The sequence below is a fragment of the Erigeron canadensis genome, chromosome 3 (assembly GCF_010389155.1).
Source record: "Erigeron canadensis isolate Cc75 chromosome 3, C_canadensis_v1, whole genome shotgun sequence".
NCBI classification, from domain to species: Eukaryota; Viridiplantae; Streptophyta; class Magnoliopsida; order Asterales; family Asteraceae; genus Erigeron; species Erigeron canadensis.
The window spans coordinates 31,072,549-31,099,529 of NC_057763.1; the positions used below are offsets into that span (position 1 = coordinate 31,072,549).

Here is a 26,981-nt window from a genome sequence, read left to right on the forward strand (position 1 = left end):
TCTTTTAATTTGTATTTTCTCCTTTTCGTTTTCTCATCATTGTACTATTTTAGCTTGTTGCTAGTACTTTGATGATAACATATTTTGCCTTTGTTGTTCAAAAAGATAAATAAATAAATTATATGTCACAGTAGTCTCATACCTTAACCTTATGGTCTAACTCTAAGCCCCCTTTTTAGTGTTTACCCCGAAAGGAAAAAACGACCCAAATCTAGGATTGATTGTTATTGTGAAAAAGAAAGAAAATAAAACCAATTAAAGCCCATCAACAGAATCGGGCCTTTAATGGGCCATGTATCCCACAAAAATTAGGGTTTAAACCTGCATACACACGCCTATATATATAACCTTAACGTTCAGATATCTTTATCTTCAATTTCACCTCACTTTTTTTATTGTTCTCTTTACTTTACCGATTTATTGTATCATCTAAATTTTTTTCCTTTTTTCTGTTCGTTACAAATTTTATAGTGCTTTTTATTATATGTTTTTCTTTGAAATAAATTTTAAAAGATGCCAATGAGGAAGATATCCCCTAAAAAGATAGGAAGTGCCGTATGACACACAAAAAAAAACATTGAATATCACGGCAGACACGTTTTTCCCATCCACCAATCAACTTAACTATCCGATCATTAACACGATTTTATAGTTTGTGTTTTTTGGTCGGGAATTTGTGTCTGTTTTGTGTTTTCACTGTTTGTGTGTGATTTGGAACGGGTCTCCTGAGGTTTCTTCAATTATTTTTAAAAAAAATAATTTTAATTAAAATAATACATGAATGTATGGTTCGATGCCACGTCGACGGTAGCTAAAAAAATGCCTTGACCGAAGATGCTATGATTGAACCGATAATAAGCTTTTTGTGCTTTTCGCATTCTTATAGGAACCTGTGAACTGCTTATTTTTCCGTTCATTCACAGAGCCGTTTTTTGCGATCACATTTTTTTATATTTATCTAATTTAATAATTGTAATTTTTTGACAGCGCATCAAACTGTAAAATATGATATTGTGCCAATGAGGAATTAAATAAATCAAAAGTTGGAATTACCGACTGATTGTATAGTGATGATTTGATCGACTATCTGAGGCACTTGTTTATATTTATCTTTTACAATTTTACTGTTTAGGATGGTTTAGATGTGGATATAAGTATTTGATTTATTTCCTTGATTTAAACGGTGAAAACATGATCGATTTTGTTATATCGCTTTTCGTAATTGCTTAGTGATATTTTTATTGAACGTGTTTCGCCGTTTAGGTTGATGGATTGAATCAGTTCATTTTGCTGTTGAACCATATATATGTTTACAATTTTACTGACTGTTTAGGATTGTTTAGATGTGGATACAAGTATATGATTTATTTCCTTGATTTAAACGGTGAAAGCATGGTTGATTTTGTTATATCGCTTTTCTTGATTGTTTAGTGGTATTTTTGTTGACCGTGTTTCGCCGTTTAAATTGATGGATTGAATCAATTCATTCGGTTGATGATGATCAATGATGGAATTTCGGATTGATTTGTTTACTATAGTGAAAGTATTTACTTTTGCGTTTTTGATAGCACAACATAACCCATGGCACTTTTGAACCCTATAGTTGCTGTAAAATATAATCTGTAGCGATGATTCTTTGATACCTTCACAAAGCTTAAAATTATGGTTTTTGTACAATCTCAAAACAATAGATTCATCAATAAGATATTATCACATTGTTGTTCACTCTTTAATTTTTCAACCGTATACTTGGTTTTATACGGTTATGATGCTGAATTCTTTTACCTAGTTTTGTCATTTTTTAATTAAAAAAAGACTTAATGTTACATTAAACTAATTCTGGTTTATGATAAGAATAGAATTTTGATTAGAATGCTAACAAAATTTAATTCAAAGAGATTAACACATTTTTAATGTAAAAGATAAAAAGTGATATTCATATAACAGAATTTAGCCTTTTACAACAAATACATAACTTTTAATACATGAGTACAATTAAATGATACAGATTTTATTGTAGATAATATCATTTTCCTAAAGATAATAGTCACCAGCGATTTTGATAGAAATTGTTAGCTCTTATCATTTTACAGACAGGAACTGTAAATTCTCCCATTAATAAAAACAAGGAAAATGCTAGAAGTTAACGTGCATAAAAAGTTGTATAATTTTATATTAAATGCCTGTCATTCGATTTTTTTATAAATGTACAACTAAATATTACATTGTATAATTTTATATTAAATGCTGGTCATTCGATTTTTTGATAAATGTACAACTAAATATTGCATCTTAACGAAAATTTTTTGTTTAACAAAATTCTAAAAACAATATATGCAATGGAACGCATACAAGAAAAAGCGAAGTCTTTTCTTTGACCATTCCAGATATTACATTTCGTTGTCTGACCATTGGGTATTTTTTTGTGTGGGCAATGTGTACTTTGAAAGGTTAGCGTATTGGTTTGGGTTTTCAATTTATACCCCTGGAAATAACTGGAAGTGTGGATTGTTCAACAAACAGAAACATTAGAGAAAATTACTTTTTTAATCCCTTAAGTTGACACGATTTTTAGTTATTCACTTATTCTCTTTAACTGAATTAATTACAATAAAAATCTAGAAATTGGTTAATTTTTTCACTTTTCATTCTGTAACTAACAACCGTCTACTCGGTTCGTTAAGTGAGGGCCAGATTTGTCATTTTACTATGATCAATTCTTTTTCTACTTCCAAACTTATACAAACCCAGATTTTGAAAATCACGGCGACTGGAAAACGAAATGTCAACTGAAAAACTTACACCAAGCACACACATACACTCAGAAAAACACACATTTCAGATCAGAAACAAGGTTTTTGGATTCAGAATTGCTTGGATCGGGATTGGATTTGTATAGATTTTGTTGGATTCAAAATGTAATTGCTTTAATTTTGGACATTCAAATTGGGATGAAAGGAGTATAATTTTGATTTTTGGGAATTTGTACCGCCAATGTCATCAGCTAACGACTGTTAAGTTTTGTTCGAATGTTTAACGGGAGTTACGGAAACTGTTGTAAATCATGTCTTTTTTGTAACTGTGATTTAGGTCTTTTTCTCTAATGTGTCTTATCCGTTAAATGCTATTTGAGTTTGTCAATTGAGAAATTGATTTATGTTACATTTTTATAACTATCATCAAACATTATTTATAGCTTAATAATGTATACTCACAATATGTCCGATCCACAGCGAAGTGTTGCGTGAATTAAATTTCTTCCCATCGTTATTTTCATTTATTAACTTTAATTTATTTTTATTTGTGCTTTTGTTTTCTTTTCCTTTTCTTTTTATTTTTTTTGGTTATGTATTCATTTTCTTTTTTTAATTATTTCATTTTTAATAACAACCATATTCTACCAATGAACTTACATATCTATATGTTAATATAAACTATTGATACAAGTATGCGTTTTACGTGCCTGTAATCCATGTTATTTATCATTTTCATATACATGTTTTAAAACAATATATAAATTCGAATATATTGTTTTGGGGTTTTAAATATTTACATACAATGTTGTAAATTGTTGTGTTTTCAAATCGATTTCTTTCACTATTATTTTGTATGACAACTACAATTCAATGACAAATTACTAGCATTTATAAAATGATTTTGAAAACATGTTATCAATTTCGCATATTATCGCACACAATAACCGTCTAAAAAATCCTTTTAATATATGCTACCATATACATAAACGTAATGTCTTTCGGGACAACACCCGGGTGACATATCTAGTTTCATTTCTAAAATTGAATTTGAGGTTATTATTGTTAACGGAAATGATTAATCCTCCGTTTAAAATTTTCCCAATCATAAAGATTATACCACATGAAAAAATCAAAGAGGAAGATAAAAAAAGATAATAAATAGATTATATTTGTTAAATTTTATAGTATTATGAGGATTTTTAAGTTATTTTAAAGGATTGATCATTTCACAATTGCTAATTACTAATGTCACATGTCATTGCTTTTTAGTTTGGTTAGATTGTAATGGACCCACATACCACAATCCATAATCTTTGGTTCGTAAATTGACTGTTTAAAAGAAGTGATATGAGAAGCTGCTTATGGTGCCGGTTTGAAGGTGAAAAAAGACGTGCATTGACAAAACAACCGGTTTTGCCCCTCTTAATTATACTTTGTGCAAAAATTCACGTGTGTATTGTATCTAGCGAGGCATATATCAACCATCCTCGCTATTAAAATCTCAAAGCCTACCGACACGGCGACACCGCCGTAAATAATTTGTACCAACATAAAACAATAATTGACATATACAAATATTAACAACTTAAACTTGACATAAAATATTAGCAATTCAAATTTCCAACTTGAAACAAATATTTAAATACCCTTGTCTAATACTCCATCCGTCCTATTTTAATTGTCCAATATTGACTGGTTAAGTCTTTTTCTTCTGATTTTGACCGTAAATAACTTTATTTATGTTATATATTAGTTGATGAAATTTATATTAATGTGTTATCTTACTTAGCTAATTCGTTAGCTAACACTTGCTCTTTTAAATGTGTTGTGTCCCCAGGTCCAACAATAGTGAGCAGGTAGATGTGAGAAGATGTGAGGCATGGGTAGATGATCTTGAAGCTAGCTATAGTTTACCCATAGTGGTTGCTCGCTTTAGACATTTGCTTTATGTTTAAATATTAATGACTTGTATTGATAATGTACTCGGTTGTTTAATGTTGGGCAACCAATGGATTTCCATTTAGACTTATTTTGATGATATGGCTAGTATCACCATTTAATGAATAAACCAAACAGATTTTACTGGTTTGGACTTTTAAAGTTAATTCCGCTTCTTTTAACGCCGTTAGGCAAAAGTTTTTGGAAATCCTTATTTTTAAACGACGGGTGTTACATGGTGTTTGGAAAATAAATGCAGTCTTTTTCCACTACAGTTAATATAGAAAATGCTAAACGCTTTCATCTCTTTTCTGGGCAAATTAGTGGGAACCGGGTTCTGAAGAAACTTAAACGCCTCCATAACTTCCTGTGACGGGCAGATTTCTTTTGCTTCCGATCTTCTTCAAACTTCATTCGATCTTCATCTGTTTTGTTTATCGATTTCTTTTGCAACTTGAGCATTTCGTCGAGTTTAAGTAGCGCCTCCGACCCGATGGACTCGAACTTGCATAAGAACTTTGGGACAACTTTTGGCTAACATTACGCCCCGATGGTATCTTAATGGGGTCATCTCCAAACAACGAGTCAACAGCCAGGTTTTTCTGGGTACCAAGTCGTTCTAATGTCTCTAATGGCTCACCGTCGTCACCCAAATCCACCGAGTCCACCCAGGCTGGTTGTTTTTGTGTCCCGTGGTCGTTCCAAAACGTTGGGAAACCTCTTAGTATTTCCCAACATTTCTCAAACGCAAATCAACTCGGCCCAATCTCCATCTTGTATTGTTCATGGACGACATCAAAAATATGCTTCTCGTCGGCGCCGCTTTGACGTCCTTCCTCACTAAACCTTCTAAATACAACCCAGAAATTCTTATACCTGATTTTGATATTGTTCCATTTGCTATGAAGTTGACTTACGTTACGCTGACCTTCTTTTGATGCCTTGTTAAACAACGTCTCAGTTTTTGTCCAAAATACGTTTTCTGTTCGACCATTCCCTTTGATCACGTCCTCGGTAGCATACACCCAACTCTTAGTCAATATCACATATTCATTTTCGCTCTACTTCTTCTTTCCTGCGACCTCGCTTCCTTTTTTCGTCAACTGCTTTGGCGATTTCACTTCCTCGTCTTCAATAGGAGTGGCAGAAGCGACACTAGTTCCCACTCGTTGATTGTCCGCTTCATTTTTCACATGAGTCGGCTGTGGCGGTGGAGGTACCGCTGCTGCTGCTTGTTGATACATCTGAGCCGCTTGCCATTATTGCAATAACAAAAGATTGTTTGCGTTGTTTAGATCGTCAATTGAGTTGTAACCAACTTGATTGTAAAACAAAGTCGAAAACGGGTTGACACTATATAGCATCGGTGACGGTTCCACGTAGTTGAGTGAGAATTGGGAGTTGCTAGATTGACCTTGTGGGTTCGAGCTCGACATTGTCGGTGATGGTGGTGGAGGAAAGTCGAGAAGGTTTTGAAGCATGTCGTCGGCAACATTTTGGTTGTTTTTCTTGTGTTGGTTTTGGGTGTTTTTTTAGACATGGTTTGATTGTATGTAGAGAATGAATGATTGTGAAATTGATGGTTGGTTTGGTTGGTTTAAAGAAGAAGAAAACAGAGTGTGAGTTAAATTTATGTTTTAGTCTTGCAAAACTAGTTGTTGTATTTGAAATAAGAAGAAAACAAAGTTTTTTTTATTTAAGTCGCATTTGAGCGTTGTTGGACTGATGATCGTTCATTTTGCGATAAAAACCTCTATTGAAAGGCCTCATTTCAATGTTTTAAATGTGTAACACCCGTCATTTAAAAACCTGGATTTTCAAAAACTTTCGCCTAACGGCATTTAATAATAGCGGAAAAGGATCTCATACAAAGCTGTCCATCCGTAATCGGATGAAACATTTGAAAATATTTGGTGTTACTATATGCATCATCGAAATAATAAAAGAAAATCCAAGTCTTGGTACCAACATTAATGCCAAACATTATTACATACTCTTTAATCATAATATCGTAAATGAAGTAGCCAAACAAAAGACTAAGGGTAGCTTAAGCATCAAGAACATAAATGCTATCGTCTTTAATGTCTCTACCCATGCTCACCAAGCTATCCTTTCTTTAGCTCCAAACTCATCTAATCTGATGGCACAACATTTTCAAAGAGCAAGTGTTAGCTAATAAATTAGCTAAGTAAGAATAACATATTTGAAAACATTTGCCGATTAGATATATTAACAAAATCATATCATCATTATATGTTAATATCACATGAGCATCATAAACATCATAAACATAAGAAACATCATAAACATCGTAAGCGTCATATAGCATAACACATTAGGAACATCATAATCCTAAGTGTGCCTATCATCATAAAGCTTTACTTTTTATCTTTCTTTACTTTCTTTATTTCTTTACTTTTCTTTTGCCTAGACATAGGCTATGTGACATAAGCCACACATACTTAGGGATGTGGGGTTGTGTGTAGGTGGTCATAGACCATACAGGGAGTCCTCACACCCGACATGATGGGTAACCAATAAGGGGTCCGTTGGCGTTTTTAAGGAAAGACAAAGTCATTTCCAACTGAATATACCGTTTATGCCTTTACGCATTGGTGGTTAGTTACTTCACCCGGAATAAACAAACATAACTATGCCACAAGGAGCAACTCAAGTGACCACGTACGCACTAGCTTTACAACTAGCACGGGTTAAGCTTAACACAACTTTACATATGCTCGAGACTTCTTTATTACATTAGTTTAGGCTACACTTTCACCTAAACTAATCACTTTTATCTTTACTTTATATTAACGTAGGCTACACTTTCACCTAAGTTAATCACATATCATCTTTACTTTAGGGCCCTTAACGTGCACGTGAACATGACAATCCTAATCAAAGGACTAGTGACTAGGTGATAAAGCCACACATGTAATCATATCATAAACATGTCACCATTATGTGTTCACATATAAAAAGCATAACATTATATCATGACCATATAACATAACATGGCATCATATCATATTCACATTTCATATGCATATCTTCATTCCATAATATGGGAACTTACCTTATACCTTTGCAACCTGCATATACATGTCATTCATCATAGAAAGGTAAGCATCATATCCCATATCAACCTCCAATAATCCCCTTTACTTTACTTTTAATCATACATAAACGTTTGGAAGGTTTTACTTATGAAAACGTATTTTGTTGTACCACCAGGTGACAAAAGATGTTATCTTACCTTGGTACAGCTTATGAACCTGTTATGAACTGATTATAGTGCTTGCTAAGTGCTCCCGACTACCTATAATGAAGCACGAATGATCTAAGCATCGAATGACAAAACTCAACAAAAATACACTAGGTGTGTCGCACCTAGATGATGGGTGCGCCGCACCCCCAATGACTACCACTAGGTGTGCCACACCAGAACACAGCACCTCCTCTCAGGAATAGTGAGTGCGCCGCACCTCCCACATGGGTGCGTCGCACCTACTGCTGGACGGGAAAAACCCATTGTTTATCAATCTTAAACGAATTCCAATCCAATCCACACCCCATGAACGACCAATAAACATAAAAATGGCCTATTTCAAGCCTATTTGCTGCTATGAAAACATTAATTGATTCAAGGCTTGATTTCAAACATTATGGGGATATTTAATCACCCGAAAAAGACGTTTAATCATTAACAATACACCATTATTCCAACCCAAACCCTAAAACTCAAAAGGAATTGGTATGAATGAATCCATGAGTCATAAATCAAAGGAAAAATACTCACTATACTTGATGATGACAAGGGGATGCAAATCTTAATCAAAACACTCTCGAATCAACCAAACGACAATGAAATCGATCAAGGAATTGATTATGGTAAAGGGTGGTGGTTAGGGCTCAAAGAGAAAAGGTTATTATGAATGATTAGAAGCTAAAGACTTGCTCTTTGACCCTAATCCCGTTTTTGACCTTCACCCTATGTCAAAACTCGTCCCTAAGCTTCCAAACGTCACATTATTAGCCCAAAACACCTATAGGAACTATATACAACTCAATAAACACTTTAAACACCTCTAAAGGCATATAACTACATCTTATACACATTACTACGTCAATCAATAAGATATTCAAGTCTCACACGAATAACACATTAACTACATATAAGCATTAAATCTAACATAGACTTAACAGACATGTTACGTTGACTTAACGACTCAAGTCAACCGTTAAATAAAAAGTTTGGGATGTTACAAAATGAGTCAATATTCCAGAACTATCGGTACTTAATGGATTCTATGTTTACACAGGTTCACGGAAGATCCGAGTGAGGGTAAATGGAATTAAGTGATTCAAGATGGAGGCTTATGAAGTTACAAGACACAAAGAGGTGATTTGGTAGCCGAACGAAACAATACGAGAAGCAGTAGGAGCTGCCAGCACCACTGGATCATCCAGCGCCATTGGGAAGCCCAGTTCAACAAACCAACTCAAATGACTATTTAAGTCGAAGCAACCCTAATGGAGAGTCGATTCAGCAGCCCTAGCCGCCCACATTAAACCCTAGGTCGACTTTGCAGATTCCAATGAGGTTTTGGAGCTTCTAACACTTTCCGATCTTCATCCTCAACCTAGATCTACTCTTTTATTTTACTTTCAGTTGGTAAATAATGTCTTTCATCTTTTCAGATTTTGTTATTTCTTTAATAATGGTACGCTAGTAGGCTGAATACTTGTTTGGATCGATGTGATCATGTAGACGTTTATCTATTTTACTTTATTTGTTAGATCTGTTGGAATGTGTTTTACTGTTTATCGTTGATCCATGTTTTACTAGTTCTTCATACTATTATCGGTTCTATATCTGCATGTATTGATTTAATTCTAATGATCGGTCTATAATCATACACTAGGATTAATACATAAGGATAGAAAACAATAGTCGGTCTATAACTAGATGTAAAAGGTGATTCGCTTATAACTGATAAATCCAGAACCATAGTAATTTGAATAGAACATGATGCTTAACAATGTCAGACGCGATCCAGTGACATGGAAACGTGCACTGTGGTCACTGGAGGGAATTATTATCTGGTCATGGCGTAAGAGTCGGTAACTTAAAGATGAATTATTACACAAACTTTAGGTCATTAATACTTAAACAATGAATCTAACGACATTTTGTTTATAGAGTAGTGTGAGTCTAAGGACAACACTAGCTACTTAGGCAAAGTGATCTTAGCATGCATATATTCAGCCGATTATATTGGTTGATATATTGTGATTATTGTTTCCTGATTTGTTGTGTAACAGTTGGCACGATTTTAGGTTTCCTTATTTTCCTAGAATTCTGTTGTATCATTCCCCTATTTAAAGGGGTTTCATTATCAATCAAAGGCATTCAATATTGTACACCATAAACTCCTTCATGGTATCAGAGCTATTCTGATATCCTTCCTTTTACCTTCCACCGCTTCCCTTTATTTTTATTTTTTTCTCCTTCGGATACGTCCGATCAGTCATCACGATGACTAAAGATGCTGTCGAACAGCCTCCAAAGACCCAATCCTTACATCCTGCATACTCTGTCACAAATATACAGAGTAAAATCCGAACCCTAGACGGAACCAATGTCACGTATTCTCAATGGATCAGGCTGTTTCGCTTACATGCTGTCGCCTACAAGGTGATGGATCATATTGATGGTACTGCCCCCCCCCCCCCCCCGGCATCTTCATCTGCTGGATATGAGGTCTGGAAAGAAATCGATGTGCTTGCCCTTCAATGGATATTCGGCACGCTCTCCGATGCTCTTCTTAAACGAGTCATGGATGGCAGCACTGTTACGGCTCATGTTGCGTGGTCCAAACTTGAGAAGATATATCTCAGCAACAAGAAGGCATGTGCTGCATCATTGGAAACGAAGTTCTGTAATCTGTCTTTGTCGGCTTGCTCCTCCGTTGATGCCTACTGTCAGCAATTGACTGACCTTGCAAATCAAATGGCCGATGTCGATGTTCCTGTGACCAAATCCCGCCTTGTTCTTCAACTGGTAAGGGGTCTCCCAGCCGAGTTCAATACTACTGCATCCCTTATAAACCAGAATGATGTTGATTGGGATCAAGCTGTTAGTATGCTACAAGATGAAGTTCTGCGTTTAGACGCCCAAAAAGACTCTCATGCCACTGTTTTAGCCGCCACATCCTCTCAAACCACTCCTCCAAACAACCAGCAGACTCCGTCTTCAGACCCCAACTCCTCTTCCACTCGTGGTAAAGGCCGGGGACGTGGGTCCTGGAACCGGCGTGGTGGCAGGGGACGCGGCGGCAGCAACAGACAGAACTGGTCCGGTCAACAGCAGCAGCAATCCGGCTTCTCTCTACAGCCTGGGTATCCAAACTGGGCTGGTGGACATCTCCACCTTGCCCCTATCCGACCCAGCAGCAGTGGCGGCCCAATTTCAGCACCGGTCAGCAGCAAACAGCACCATCTCAGGCTCACTTTTCCGCCGTTCCTCAACAGCAATTCGGTGGTTTTAGCCCTACACCTCAGGGGTGTACAATGCCTTGAGTCCTTCTGATCTCAGTGCAGCTTTCAACAATATGCAGATGAACCACCCTTCTTCCTCTTGGGCTTCAGATGTCTTCGACTCCGGGGCTGAGTCTCACGTCACACATGATCAAGGTAAAATTCTTATCCCACATAAGTCTCCTGTTTGTAGTAAATTATTGGTGGGCAATGGCAATTTCCTACCAATACATGGATCTGGTACGGGTTTTCACTCCCGCCCCAACCGCACATATGTCCTGCCCAATGTCCTTTACAGCCCACATATTATCAAAAATCTTATTTCAGTCAGACGTTTTACTGATAATCAAGTTTCTGTTGAATTTGACCCATTTGGCTTTTCCTTGAAGGATCTCAAAACTAAGAAGCTGCTGTCCCGTCACAACAGCACTGGAAACCTCTATCCGTTTACTCAGCCGCAAGCACCTCCACAAGCCACATTTATTGCTTCCACAAGTCTTCCTTGGCACGATCGTTTGGGTCACCCAGGAGCTCAAGTTTTAGAACTTTTAAGTCGTACTTCCAATTTCCAATGTAATAAGAATTCCAACTCAAATCTTTGCAATTCTTGTCAAATTTCCAATAGTAAACGATTACCTTTTCATGCTTCTAATACCTTCACCTTTGCACCTTTTGATATAATTCACTGCGACTTGTGGACATCTCCAATCACGAGTAAAACAGGGTACAAATACTATATGGTTCTCATAGATAACTTTTCACACTTCGTGTGGGTATACCCTCTTAAATACAAGTCTGACACTTTTCCCACTTTTGCTAAATTTCACCGGTTAATTGAAACACAATTTCATCGAAAATTAAAATTTTTCAATGTGACCTTGGGGGCGAATTTGACAACATGGCCTTTAAAACCTTTGCAGATCAACATGGCCTCATATTTCGGTTTGCGTGCTACCCAACCCCATAAGTTGCATCCACGAGCCATTCGTTGCATCTTTCTTGGGTACCCACCCGACTTTCGAGGGTACCGTTGTTTTGACCCGACCACTGGCAAGGTGCACATCTCTCGCCATGTGAATTTTGACGAACATGTGTTCCCCTACACGATTCCTCAACACCCCACCACTTATAAATTTTTAGATGACTCCGTCCCCCCGGGTTTTACTTTCACTCCACCTGTTCAAAAGCCGTCTGTCACAGCCCCTTTCCCGTTCACCTACAGTCGCCGTCCCAGACCTTCCACAGCCCAACAGCAGCCGACTCAACAACCTGTGGCCCCACAGCCGCCTAACCCTGCTCCTTCAGCCAATTCACACCCTATGACCACTCGATCTAAGGCTCGATCCACTACTCCATCGGCCTTGACTACCACTACTGCCATTTCCCCTATACCTACCACATATGCCAAGGCCCTATCAGATCCTAATTGGTTAAATGCTATGAAAGCCGAATTTACTGCCTTACAGGTTAATGACACGTGGGAATTGGTTCCACGTCCTCAAGATCGACCGGTCATACGCTGCATGTGGCTCTTCCGCCACAAGTTCAAAGCTGATGGTACATTGGAACGCTACAAGGCCAGGTTAGTCGTAAATGGGAATTCCCAGACTGTCGGCATCGACTGCGAAGACACATTTAGCCCGGTTGTTAAACCAGCAACCATTCGTACAGTTTTATCTCTTGCAGTCTCCCGGTCATGGCCTATTCATCAATTGGATGTGAAGAATGCGTTCCTACATGGGGAACTCAAAGAAACTGTGCTCATGCATCAACCTCCGGGATTCTATGACAAAAAAGCTCCTCATTTTGTATGTCGTCTGAAGAAGTCCCTTTATGGCCTCAAGCAAGCTCCTCGGGCGTGGTACACTCGCTTTGCTAATTATATTACTTCTCATGGCTTTCGTAGCAGTGCATGCGACAACTCTTTGTTTGTTTACAACCGTGATTCGTCCAACATTGCCTATTTGCTATTGTATATGGATGACATAGTAATTACAGCCTCCAATAACACACTTCTACATAACATCATTGCAACCTTATCAAAAGAGTTTGCTATGACTGATTTGGGTCACCTACATCACTTTTTGGGAATTAAAGTCTCCCAACAGTCTCATGGTATCTTTCTCTCACAGGCACAATATGCTAAAGATATCATTGCCCGGGCTTCTATGTCTGAATGCAAACCATGTACCACCCCCGTGGATCTTTCGTCTAAACTCAGCGGTACAGATGGTCCTTTGTTTTCTGATCCCACCTTATATAGGAGTCCTGCAGGGGCCCTTCAGTACCTCACCTTTACCCGACCCGACATTTCTTATGTCGTTCAGCAGGTGTGTCTCTTTATGCATGAACCTCGGGATCCTCATTTTGCTTTTATGAAAAGAATCATCCGATATATCCAGGGCACCATTGATTATGGTATACGTATCATAAAGTCTGCTTCGCGTTCTTTGATAGCTTACTCTGATGCTAACTGGGGTGGTTGCCCGGATTCTCGGCGTTCCACATCAGGATACTGTGTTTTCCTGGGCGATAACTTGATATCTTGGTCTTCCAAAAGGCAACCTACGGTTTCACGTTCCAGTGCAGAAGCTGAATGCAGGGGTGTTGCCAATGTAGTGGCTGAAGCAACCTGGCTACGAAACCTTATGCTCGAGTTACATACTCCTCTTCAGCATGCCTCGATTGTTTACTGTGACAACGTTTCTGTAGTGTATCTATTCAATAATCCAGTTCAGCATCAAAGGACGAAGCACATCGAGATAGACATACACTTTGTTCGGGATAAAGTTCGTGTAGGTCATATCCGGATTCTACATGTGCCTTCTTCTTTGCAATACGCGGATATTTTTACCAAAGGGCTTCCACGACTGCTGTTCGAGTCCTTTCGCTCCAGCTTGAGCGTCTGTCCACCGCCCGCTCAAACTGAGGGGGTGTCTTAGCATGCATATATTCAGCCGATTATATTGGTTGATATATTGTGATTATTGTTTCCTGATTTGTTGTTTAACAGTTGGCATGATTTTAGGTTTCCTTATTTTCCTAGAATTCTGTTGTATCATTCCCCTATTTAAAGGGGTTTCATTATCAATCAAAGGCATTCAGTATTGTACACCATAAACTCCTTCAAGTGAATCTAATGAAAATCTGAGCCATGTTTAAGTTTCCAACAATCTAGCAAGTAGGTAGGATAATATTCGGTCGTGTCATGAGATCTGAGATGCCAAACAAATATTTTAATTTAATTACAGTTATTTGCTTTTTCAAACTATTTTCAGTCTGAGCATCTCGTTGAAGAAGCGGTTACGACTTCTATTTACTTTTCAGTATTTTTAATTAGTTTAATAGGAAATTGTGACAACCTCACAACTGCTAGAATTACACGTATTAATAGATTAGGTGAAGGAACGTGTCCCTGCGAATGATCATGTACTTATCACTTACTATAATACATCTGATCGGGTCCCCTGTCCGTTAAGGCGTGTGTGTTTTGAGATAATTACTTGTACAACTTTATAAATTTATATACTAAACAAAAACCACCGTCATGGACCCCACCAGGAGCGTCCTCATCTTCTTGTGGAGGACTATTTCGGAAGACTCGGCCATTGGACGCTACATGCCTATAGCGTTTAGCGTCCAACACGCCAAGGATGTACACGGAAGACTACTATAAGCACCGACCTTATAGTATGAAAAAACTAAAGTTGTGTTCATTGAATGTAATGACTTTCAAAACTTGTCTATTGTATGTATCCGACCAATTAAAAAACTTTCAAGTGACAGCTTATATGATAGCCACATATAGTCGAATACATACAATAGACAAGATTCGAAAGTGATCCAATTTACCGTCAATAGGTTTCACCCTTTTATCTAGGGATGAGGAAAAAAACCGTGACTCGTGACCCGATCCGAAACCGGCCCGAACCGACTCGCCCGTATGGCTAACGGGCCGGGTCACAAGTCAAGCTTATTTGCGTGAGTCGGGCCGGGTTAAGCCAAAAACCGAAAAAAGGTGAAGGAAACCCGTGATCTGTCCGCGACCCGCCCGAAACAAACCTTCACGGGCCGGGTCACGATTCCTATTTTCATGCACTTGCACGTCGTGGGCCGGGTTTTCGCGGGTCAGGCCATTTGCACATCCCAACTCTTATCCTTTAAAAAGAAAAATAAAAAAAACTCACAAAACATATAAAAAAGAAATCAGTCAAGTTAATTAAAAATAAAAATTAATTACCCCATTCTTTCCAAACAAAAAAGAAATCAGGGAAAAAAGTGAACAAATAAAAGGAAAGAACAAAAATACTTAAACGCAAGTTATGCAACTCGATTCATCTGGGGTTTTAAGAAACGAATTAAAAATCAAAACCCCAAATTCAAAATCTTGAAATTTAACCTGAGAAATTCCAATAAAGCTTTGATCTTTCTGAAAAAACTAATGCAGGGTTTTAGAAGGGGTTCTTCAGTTATAAGGCGTTTTTCGATTCCGCAAATCAGAAAAAAAGTTTCCAATGTCAGAACAGCTGTTCAAGATACTTTTGATTCAACTAAGGTGGTAAATTTATATGTATATTTGTATCTATATATTGTATATTGAATTGGGTTGATTCTATTTTGTTTTACTTTTATATAGTTTTGATTAATTTTGTATTTTTTTTAGGATACATTTGAGAGGCATAAAATTGTGTTTACAATATCAACTTCAATTGCATCTCTTGGCACTGCTTGGGCTGGTATGTACAACTGGTTGGTTTACAAATTATCAAAAAAAAGTTAGATATAGATCAATACAAAAGCAATTAGTTGAAAGTTTGCAAATTGTTTCAAAAGTTGGATATACCCAAATCATAAGAATGTGTCAAGTTGGATACTTTTTGGTGCAGTTGGCGTTGTTGAAAAGAATTTGTTTAATACCGTTGTAGTACACTTGTAATCGTGAGGCTGTCGAGAATAGTTGGCTTGATATAAACATTCACAAATTGTGTATTCAAAACAATTTGTTTCGCCCTAAGATACGCTGATAAGCATAAGCAACTTTCTTCATCCAAATACTTAAACGTACTTGGTTGCTTCAGAAATCCGAGTAAACAATGATTGCTATATAGGTTACTGTGAATATTTCAGCTTTCAAGTGTTTGAATTAGCTTGCAGACTCTATTACATATGTGACGATGTGTGAGAGTGTGAAGTTTCTATAATTTATATGTTTTGGTTTGATAAATTTTAGATAGAATGCGAGCTTGTTGATGGTTTTCTAGTAATGTGCCTTTGACTGTTATATCTTAAGGTATCGGTCTAGCAATATTTATTTGTTTGCTTAACATAGTGAAACTTAGACTATAAATTGTAACAATTTCTGAATTCTGATATAGACGAGCCAGTGTTGAAAATGTATCAGTTTTTGTTAAGTTTGCTTTGTGAAATAGAAAATGTTTCAATTACATGTAAGTACTTTCGTAGTGTAATATGCACAAACTAAAATTTGCTATTGTAATGCATCATCTTAATTTTCATATGGAAGTGCATATCCTGGATCCATCACCAACGTTTAGCATCCTTTTTCCCGATGAGGGACGATGATGGATTTTGAGAGGTTTTGCATCATTTGACTTTAGAGTTAACTTGAATTGTTAGTTGTGAGCTCTATGGTCACTTTACTAAGATTATGTCTTTCTTGTTTGGAAGTATCTTTGTTTTTTATCAATATAAACATAAACATAATACAGTATAATTGTAATGATGCAGGGTATACTTTACGCCACCTTCACGAAACAAAAGTCGAACAAAGGCTTGACTCGATTGAGAACGCTGTTAGTATTTCTCTTTCCTAATAGTTCATGATCAGCTTTTTACTTTCTAATATATTTTTTTCCTCCGATTTTTCTTGAAATGTTGCCTAGAATCTTTCAAAGTATCTTGATACACTTTAGTGGCCAAAAATTATCTTGCAAATTGATTGTTGCAACGTCAAGAGTTGGAGTTAGTTAAACTTAGGATAGTTAGGTAATTTAAATTTATGTTAAAAAATTTGTTTTCTGGTGGCAAATGTATAGTTAGTTCTCCAAATTTGATCATTTTGGCCTAAATATTGATAGAACCAGGATCACTTTCAATGAACATTATAAAACCAATATTGTCAGGCCAGAAAATTCAAGCACCCCCCTTGCCCCTAACCTTCTTGTTAAGTTTCTGAGTTATTCATTTTTCTTTTTTTGCAGATGAAAAAAAATTATGACCTTGAAGGTAAGGAATTCAAAAAGCTAGTTGGTACTGGTAGTTCTAATGTTGCAGCATGTATTGCCACAGCCGGGGTCTCTTTAATTGTCGGGTTTGTAACTTATTTTATATTTCAAATTTGGTTTATTAACTGCATAAAAGTTGCTAATCTGCCCATAAATATGCACGTGAACTACAAAATGACATCAGATTCAGTAAAAACTTTAAGTTAACAGTCCAAAGTTTGATGTTCTTTTCCCCAGAAAGTTAAATGTATGAATTAATTAGATACCTATGCTTCTTTACGAAAAATGCTGCACTTTTCCATTTGGAAATTGAGGTTTTATTATCATTTTCGTTAGAGGTGGCAAAATGGCCTAGTTTTGTGGGTTGAATATCAGAATGGGCTGGGTCAGTTGACTGCAAATATGCCGTTCATTTGTTTGCATCAGATTTCTCAATAGTTAGTGCTTCAAATTATAGTGTTACAATTGTTATATAATTTCTGAAAATAAATTGATTTAGGTTGTTGAATACATTTGAGTACACGTGAGATGACTTTTGAACAATTTTATTGTTAGTTACTTTTCTTTAGTATTTACTGCTTTCACCTTTTATAAAAATAACTTATGCCCCGAACAGGCCCAATTCATATATATTGATTTAGTCATATTGTCACTTTTGATTTTTACCAGTTCAACTATTTGGTTCGAATTTGCAGGTTTGGATTTGGTTGGAGAGGTGGCCATTGGTATGCAAATCGTAAATTCAAAAGGCAACAAATGAAATTGATGGGACAGATTAAACCAAAAAGGTGGCAATTGAAGTTCCTGAAACGTCCATTGATGCGATTAAGGAAGTCAAATGCTGCGGTGAAAGCACAAGAAACTCAGGAAAGATCATCGAATTCGCTAGTGCATAAACCCCAAGAAGCAAATGTTGCTTGAGATTGGAGATGAAATAGATCTTGGCATATATGTACATGCTTGATCTCAGTTTTGATTGGATTTTATCCATTTTAGCTATCTTAACTATTAATCTTGAAATGAAGCTTTAATTTATGTAGGAAGTTTATGAAATTTAGGAAAAACTTATCATTTTAGGATAACATATTATGCTTATTTTCTCAATTTAGTTAACTTTCTATTTATGTTGCAAAACAAATTACACAACCAATCAAGTTATGCAAGTGGATCCACTAGGCACGGCCGCACAGGTTCACAGTGCTATTTAAGATGGTTGCATAAGAGCTTCAAGCCTTCAACATAAGAATGAACATACTATATCAGAATATGAACGATGAAGAATCATACCAATGAAAACTGTCAACCAGAACATGTTACTCAAGTGGCACACTGTCATAAACGGATCGTATAAGAGTATAACCATTTGCAGGTTTGATGGTTGTACGTGTTAAAAATCCGGTACATTCCGTTTTGTTTCCCATCCCAGCGACACTTCAAGTTTACTTCTTTTGTTAGGTCTAGAATTTTTTCGTTATGATCTTCCCAGTATTTTACATAGGAGCTATAGCCATTTCATTATCATAAACGGATCCTATAAGATTATATAAGCACTTGCAGAGTTGCAAATTATGTTTGAGAAATTCAAACTTTTAAAGTGTTGCAAAAGTTTTTTTTCCTGACTTTCTACCTCTTTTTAATATATATATATATATATATATGGGAATTGGGAAACTTATTTTGAGAACCCATATTTTTATAAGAATAATGAGAACTCTTAAATTTCATATTGAAACACATGCTTTTTTTAGTCATTCACATTTGAAATGTTATAAAAACATATGTTGTAGAAGAAAAATTTTTTCAATACCTTATATATAGTCGTTTGTCACACGTGAACAAAAAACATGAACAAATTCATTCACAAGTTCATAAAAGTTAATTTGAAGGTTTCTTGAAAAAGTTTCTTATACAACATATTTTTATATCATTTCACATGTGAATGAACAAAAATACATGTGAACAAATATATAATTTAAGAGTTCTCATGGTTTTTTAAAAAAAAATGGTTCTTAAAATAAGAAAATTATATATATAGATCGAAGGAAGCTTTTATTTGTATGTTTCTTATTAAAGTGGACGGAATGGTGTAGAATGAGGGTGTGATACCATTTGCTACACCATCCCCTCGTGTGAGATGGAGAGAGATTGTAAAAATGAGATGAAAAATGGCATGGCGGTGAATCAAATAATTTTAGTCATAAACTGTGACCAAAATAGAACAAGGATGCTACAATCATTAATTTTTCTTTAACTATGATACAACAGAAGGGATAAATTATATACAATGGAGAAAAAACATACACTTTTTCTATTGTTGGTTGAATGTGGGCCAGATTCTCAGATAGTTATAACACTTTTAAAACTTGATATTTTCGATTCTCCACAAGCATTCTTTCCGTAAGGGTGAATCTGTAAATATTGCACTGATCAAGTCTCTCACCTGCAAGATTTTTGAACAAAATCGTGTTACCCTTTAAAAAAATATATAACCCATCAAAACAGAACAACATGATATAAATGAATTTTCAACCTGAGATTGAGTTTTAACTATATAAATCAGTTTTTTTTTTTTAGTATTTGAGAAACAAGAATACCTCAGATGAAGTATAACCGAAGTTGGCCAGTTCCCCATTTTCCCAAGAAGCAGTGATGGACTTCAGAGGCATGTCCATCATATCTGTTGAGGTTTTTACGAGGATAAAAAACACTAATCATGAGATCTAAAAGTAACAACAAATAAAACGATGGCTGTTGCCAAGTGAAGAATTTTTTAGAACTAGAGGCAGTAATAGAGGCTAATCAGCGGGATAGATAATGGACGAATAATGATAACTTTTGGGTTAGGCCAGGTTGATCTAAAACACTTTTTCCAGAATAAACTTGGATTATCTTTTCTTTTTTTTTCTGTTTTTTTTTTTACAATAGAAAAAAATTCGATTACAGAAATTATACTATTTCGATAATATTCTAGCTTTCAAAAGAAAATCATATTAAACCTGTTCAGCATTTTACCTTTTACGCCAAATTCTATATCAGCTCATTTCACCCGTTAGAGAAATAACATTTACCCAAACCAAGGAATTTATAAAGTAAACAGGGCGAAATTGACACCCATAATCAACACTGCAGAGATTACCCAACCTGATGAATGCATACCTGCCAATATCCTAAGTCGAGGGAGTGATGGTACGAGATCATCAATAGAGGCTGATGATGCGCCCTGTGGTTTCGTTGTTTGATAGATGGCAACCAAAGACTCCATTAAAGACGAAAGGTTGTTCAGCAACATATGAATTAACCTTTGGATCTGAACAAAATCATGAATCAGTTTTTCTCCTAAATTAAAAAATCGATTATAATGCTTTTGCAAAAATTCACCTGTAGTGTTTCATCTGCTGCAATGTCATCTAAAAGAAGTATGTCTTTCGTCATTCTAGAGCATACAGCCTCCAAAACTGAGCACATGCTTCCTTTGTATGTCAAGGGTAGCAACAGCGGCTCCCATATTATGCGCACTTTCTCAAGGATAAAAGCTACCTGTAGACTTCATTATTAGGGAAAATGTGAAATGTCACGTGTGAACGAGGTAAGCACTGCTGATTATTACCTGATCAATACTAAATTCTGCAGATTCACGTCTTTTTGGTTGGTGGGTATTCTGAAATCCATCAGCACCATCAATGGCCTGGTGACAGTTTTCACAGTAATGATCACATAACTTGGCAAGTAATTGTAAATCCAAGAGAGGTGTTCTAAAAATAATTAAATTTACCTCCATTAAATTATGTTTCACAAGCTGCACTTGTCTTAGTAATATCTCTTCTGCCATCAACTTGTATCTTATACCCAAATCAATAAACGCAGCTCCCTTCATGGAAGTTGGAAAGTCCGATTGATACTGAAACAATTATACGAAAAATTTATCATTCAGCAACGAAGTCAACTATTAAATTTCCAATCATGATACACACAGATGTTTTATGTATAAAGCTACTCTATAGTATATCGATACCTGGAATGGAAGGCCAAGAATCTCCTGTGACAAGAATAGGCAATCATTATGAATTAGAACAGCAACCTGGTTGATACCATCCAGCTGTCGTTCTAGCTTCATATCAAAAAATGATATATTATAAGACCATAAATCCATAATCATGTCCAAGTGTATTAGCTAATTTCAAGTGAGATATATGGCGACTTCATACACTAACCTTGACAGGAATAACAGCTTCATACATTAGTAGAGCGTCCCTAGCAGCATGATAGAATTCTAAAGCCACAGTTGCAGGTGACAAGCATATATCCTTGAGTGTTTGATGCACAACTTCCATTAGCCGAGAAGCTGCTTCGGATATGACACACCTCTCAGACGAAAAAAGCAAGTCTACGTTCCCGCCATTCTTATAACCAGCATTTTCCCTAGAATAGGCCTGTGAAAGAACTGCCTTTCAATTAACGTTATATAATAATAATGTCTTATTGCATAAAAAATCAGTTAACTTTCCTCAAATTTCTGTTGTGGCTAGTACAGTATGTTCTCAATAATAAAAAGGTATGAACGTTTACTACTAAACTTAACATCAGTAGACAGTAAGCAGTAGATTGGATGCTGATGTAAATATGATCATATTGGGCAACACCCATATCCAATACGGCAATACCAGAGATCTGAAAATGGTTACCTTGAACTGGAAAGCATTGAATATTGGTGACCCAAAATGAAACTAGCTTCAAGTTCCTTGCAGTAAACAGTTATCACTCATGTTTACATTTTTAGGTGTGAGAAAATGCTATTGCTTAGAACGGAGGAAACTATATTATCTTAATTATGCAATTCGCTTATACAGTAATGATGACCAATGTTAGATATCTCCCATATAATCAAAAGCACTTGTGCATGGGTGTTAAAATTAGTTTAACAAAAAGGGAAAGTCAAACTAACTGTTAAATGAAAGAAACAACACACATTTCGCCCGGGGATCTGAATACAACAGATAGTGTATAGAAGCACCTGAAGTAAAATCACCTTTGGAAGTTTAAAATCTGACTTTTGGAGCAGCTCCCTGACTGTTGCTAAAATCTCAACCTTCTTCCTCGTTGCAAAGTGAACTTCAACATTGTCGGCAAAATTGGTCAACCTCTCATCTTTGCCAGAGGAGATGAATGCAACTTCTTTAAGAGATTTCTCAAACTCAGACGTTAGTTGTCTAATGATTTGGAAGTCAGCGAGTTTAGAAGCGTCATTGGGAACAATCTGGAATTACAAAAGTTAAAGGATCATTAAATGGTATGACTACATATATACCTCCGTAGAAAAATGTAGAATGTAGCATCTATGAGCCATTCTAGTGAAGTTCTAATTAATGTAGAAAGGGATAAACCTTTGAAAGGAAGTTAGAAATAATCATTTCCGACATCTGGGGCCACGTCAATCTTCCAAATAGATGCATCCAGGAAGAATTTTGAAAGCAAATGTAGTTGAATATAAACTGAATGACCACATTAACTCCAGAATATATAATTTCAGCATCCATGTTCCCTATCTGCAATCATAAAGTATCAAGGCACCAAGAAAGTTAATCTATGATATACATTTTATTTTTTTTATATATATATAGAGTATAGCACCTCTATCCGTTATGGATGAGTAAAAGTTCAGAAAAACCGAACAGAACCGCTACTGATACCAAACTCCCGTACTGAACCAATTCGGTTTCACTTCCGAACAGGTACGGATACAAAACTCCCATACGGAACCAAAAGTTGCAATGGAATTGATGTGATGAAACCAAGATAGGTGATGAACAGAAGACAGATTGCTCAGGATTTAAATCCTTAACAGGGTTTGTTAAGCATTTTAACACAATTATACATTCAAGCTGTACCCAAAACATAATTCAAAAAAGACAGGTTTATGCATATTTTATCATTATTCTAAAAAACAGCAGACCCTGCATTTTAAAACCAATAATACTTGTGTTTGGCATCCGACACGCAGACATTTCAAAAAAAATATGACTGGTCGTATCCCCAGGAATATCGACCAAGCAATATATATCCCGAAAACCGGTACTGGTACCGAAATTTCGAAACGGGATTCGGTATAGGGTTTAGATGATTTTCGGTTTCGATATCTGGCAGTATCGCTAGGTTAAGGTACTGAAATCGTCCCTACGAGTATCCATTGAAACATTTAAAACGATAGAACCAACTTGGATAATTTAACTATGAAAGGGAAAAAGGATGAACATATACAAAGAATTCCTTGGATTTGTGTTCACTACATCTTTGAGGCAGGTCCTTCAAATCTGCTAATTCATTAGTTATCATGGGCGATTTCTGGGGGGTAAAAAAACAGTTGCTACAGTTAAGAATAACAATTGTAAATATTCAAGAAATCAAATCAATTATAATGTTATGATTGTTTTTGGACTAACTCCAACAAAGCCCATTATATAATCCCAATGGAGTTCCACCCTAAAACCGCATGACAAAACAAGAGATGTGGGCACTAGTCAGATCACCAATAAATCCCTTTAGGTTTAGAATCCATATTCCATAGTTTCTTACCATCCTCACCTATGCGAGAATCAACAATGCTATTTCTTAAGTGTACTTCAACTAGTGGTAAAAGGTTAAAATTTGTATGAACCTATTGATCAACTATATATACAGGATCACAAAAAATGGGCAAGTCAAAGATTGAATTGAACAACAAATGGACATATATAAGCAGAGTAGTATGAATAGGATTAAAATGGGATAGATAAGCCAATGGATAAAACTAATAAGTGTCTTTCATTATAATTTATCACATACCAAACTGCAGGTATATCAGCTAGACTCAAACAGACTTTAATAAGTATCCTTGTATTTGATAGGGCTTACAAATCTAAGTATGACTGGATTCTGAATTTTGGCCATAACCAGTTTGGTTATACAAAATAATAAATCATATGATGCTAATAGAACAAGTTCTCTCTCAAAAACTAAACATGAGATAAGAAGCTAGTAGTCATCATGCTTCTATAAAAATCATAACAACAAAAGGAAAATTTCTAACATTTTAAAAAACCCTGTACATTTTCCTTAAGTATATATTATCAGCCTTAAACTAGTTTATATGTCCACTCAAATCTTCTCCTAACCATAATATAACATGGGATGCATAATAAACAACTATGAGAAAAAAACCATTCCACTCTATAGATACCTGAGGGGCAGAAGGTGCAGTTATCCTCAAAACTACCTCAGCTACTTCCCCTGAATCTACTTTTTGTTCTTCTACAGAAAAACTATGATAACCCGATCGCAATGCCGGGGATATAACATATCTAGTCATCAAGTCTGCTACTTTAGCAAGCCCATAATCAAGAATGCCAACCACCTACACACAAAAATAGTAACAAGATTCAAAAATAGAAAAGTAACCAAATTTTTCCTAAAGGAGGACCAAAATGCTTTAAAAAAAAAACAAGAAGCTGAACTAAAAAATGCAAGATTTAAACTTACATCCATTGCTTTCAAAACAGTAGAAAGTTCAACCCCTTGAATATCGTTAACACTGAGAGTATTCTTCACATGAACCACATTAGTCTCGTGATCGAATCTCACTGCGTTCTCAATAAACTTCACTAACACCTCTTGTATCTAAAAACACATAATCCACTTCCACTTAGACATATTCCCAGTCTCAACATACATTAACATATGAATCGCTTACGATTATATCGTATAAACTATATAATCACAAAACAAATAACACCAAAAATTCACAAATTCAGTTATGTTTCATACTTGTATGTACATATAAAATGGGTTAAGCGTCTTTAAATGTATCTAAGTTTACGTAAAAATGTATCGTATGTATCGTAATGTAAAACTTGTTAGTGCAAGTATTTAAATTTCAATTATTGTTAATGTATGTCGCCTGCCATCTTATGACTTGAGAACCGGTGCCTAGCACCGGTTCTAAAGACCTAAATATAAACAGATACATACAACAACAATAATTGGAAATTTTGATACTTAAACTAACAAGTTTTACATTAGGATACATACGATACATTTTTACGTAAATTTAGATACATTTAAAGACGCTTAACCCGTTTTTTAAATGTATACACAAGTATGAAACATAACTGAATTTGTGAATATATGATAGATATAGATACAAAAAGTTTTTACCTTTTGAAAGCAGTCTCTCCATTTATTCCTCAACAAACCGAAAACAACCGGTTCAGTCTCATGATCATCATCATCATCATTATCACTCACTCGTAATGCCGCCTTCAAGTCGATAACTTTAACCGCAGCATCAACAAACTTTCCAACACCCAAATCTTTATCCACATTCCCCAACTCATCATTCACTTTCACAATCCAAGAAACCAACTTCAAGATTTCATTTTTAACCCCCAATTCCTCATTTTTAATCCTTAACTCATCTACTGTTTCTTTAATCTCAACATCAATTGATTTCGACCCATTTGAGGAAGACAAGAGATTGACAAGGTCGGAGAGTTGTCGGGACAGGTGGTCGGAGTTTTTAAGGTGGTCGGAACAGAGAGAGAATAAGGATAAGAAGTGGTGGTGGTGAGATTGAATGTAGGAATGGACTTTTGATTTGATGTGAAGAGAGTGGAGATTTAAACGGTCGATTAAGAGACGAAGGTCTGGAGCGGAAAGAGGTGATGATTCGTCGAGATCGTGGGAGGATAAAAGGTCGCGAACGTCGATTGATTTGAAGAGTACGTCCATTTGGTCACGACGGATTACGGTGGTGGTACGATTGTGTGTGTGCAGCTGGGCGGTGGTGGTTTTTGTATGAGATCATGAAACTGGCAGAAGAAAGTGAAAATAAAATATTGATGGTTTTTTTTTTTTGTTGTTACTTGTAATGGGCTAGAGGTGTCCAGTTTTTTTTTTGTCTAACTTTTTATTGGGCTGTTGGTTCACATAATTACATATACTCAAGTACATAACTATAAAATGAGCAGGGGTATTATGGAAGAAAGTGATTGACTCCATTCACAATACAAAGAGGTGTTGGGAACCCTTACCTGTCAATAAAGGGATATCGGGTGTTTGGAAATCGCTTGTAAGCTGCCTTACTAAAGTTAAGATTAATGGGACGTCACTGAATTGTTGTTTCAAAGGAAGGTGTGGTGCTGGTGATAGGATTCGGTTCTGGTTGGATGTGTGGGTCAAAGATTAGCCCCTAAAGGATATTTTCCCTCATCTTTTTAAGCTTGACAAAGATAAAAAATGTTTGGTAATGGAGAGGTTTGGTAATACTTCAAAGTTGTTTGGTTCTGATTATCTATGGATCAGATATCCATATTCTAATGAGGAGAAGTTGGAGCTGGTAGAAATAAACAGATTAATGGACGGTTTGGTATTAAACCAGCAACATGATAAGTGGGAATGGACAGGAAGCAAAGAGAACACGTTTTGTGTCAAAAGCGTCAAAGAATTTTTGAGGAGCGGAAGGGATTACGGT

The 26,981-nt window shown here is 36.0% G+C and overlaps 3 protein-coding genes and 3 non-coding genes across 7 annotated transcripts; 5 read left to right on the forward strand and 1 right to left on the reverse strand.

The window, feature by feature from the left end:
- The first annotated feature begins 513 nt into the window (after positions 1–513).
- Positions 514–734, forward strand: LOC122594747. Its single transcript, XR_006323103.1, has one exon. It is a non-coding gene; the product is annotated as a small nucleolar RNA Z112 (small nucleolar RNA).
- A 53-nt stretch (positions 735–787) lies between these two features.
- Positions 788–946, forward strand: LOC122594695. Its single transcript, XR_006323070.1, has one exon. It is a non-coding gene; the product is annotated as a small nucleolar RNA snoR2/U65 (small nucleolar RNA).
- Positions 947–1,017: 71 nt separating this feature from the next.
- Positions 1,018–1,093, forward strand: LOC122594750. The gene has a single exon (XR_006323106.1). It is a non-coding gene; the product is annotated as a small nucleolar RNA SNORD65 (small nucleolar RNA).
- Positions 1,094–10,233: 9,140 nt separating this feature from the next.
- Positions 10,234–11,286, forward strand: LOC122591897. The gene has a single exon (XM_043764123.1). The coding sequence runs from the start codon at positions 10,234–10,236 to the stop codon at positions 11,284–11,286; it is 1,053 nt and encodes a 350-aa protein (XP_043620058.1).
- Positions 11,287–15,513: 4,227 nt separating this feature from the next.
- LOC122593860 lies at positions 15,514–18,583 on the forward strand. Its single transcript, XM_043766311.1, has 5 exons — positions 15,514–15,789; positions 15,898–15,970; positions 16,983–17,047; positions 17,456–17,565; positions 18,175–18,583. The coding sequence occupies exons 1-5, from the start codon at positions 15,676–15,678 to the stop codon at positions 18,398–18,400; spliced, it is 588 nt and encodes a 195-aa protein (XP_043622246.1). The 5' UTR covers positions 15,514–15,675; the 3' UTR covers positions 18,401–18,583.
- Positions 18,584–19,650: 1,067 nt separating this feature from the next.
- On the reverse strand, positions 19,651–26,355 carry LOC122592439 (centromere/kinetochore protein zw10 homolog). Of its 2 annotated transcripts, none has more exons than XM_043764663.1 (13): positions 25,667–26,355; positions 24,992–25,129; positions 24,693–24,866; positions 22,861–23,022; positions 22,491–22,733; positions 21,691–21,909; positions 21,492–21,587; positions 21,252–21,377; positions 21,087–21,164; positions 20,858–21,016; positions 20,636–20,786; positions 20,074–20,156; positions 19,651–19,919 (listed from the first exon to the last, which is right to left on the reverse strand). In XM_043764663.1, the coding sequence occupies exons 1-13, from the start codon at positions 26,237–26,239 to the stop codon at positions 19,836–19,838; spliced, it is 2,286 nt and encodes a 761-aa protein (XP_043620598.1). In that variant the 5' UTR covers positions 26,240–26,355; the 3' UTR covers positions 19,651–19,835. The 2 variants fall into 2 exon arrangements, with proteins under 2 accessions (XP_043620598.1, XP_043620599.1); XM_043764664.1 differs by having other exon boundaries at positions 22,506–22,733; positions 25,667–26,354.
- Positions 26,356–26,981: the final 626 nt, after the last annotated feature.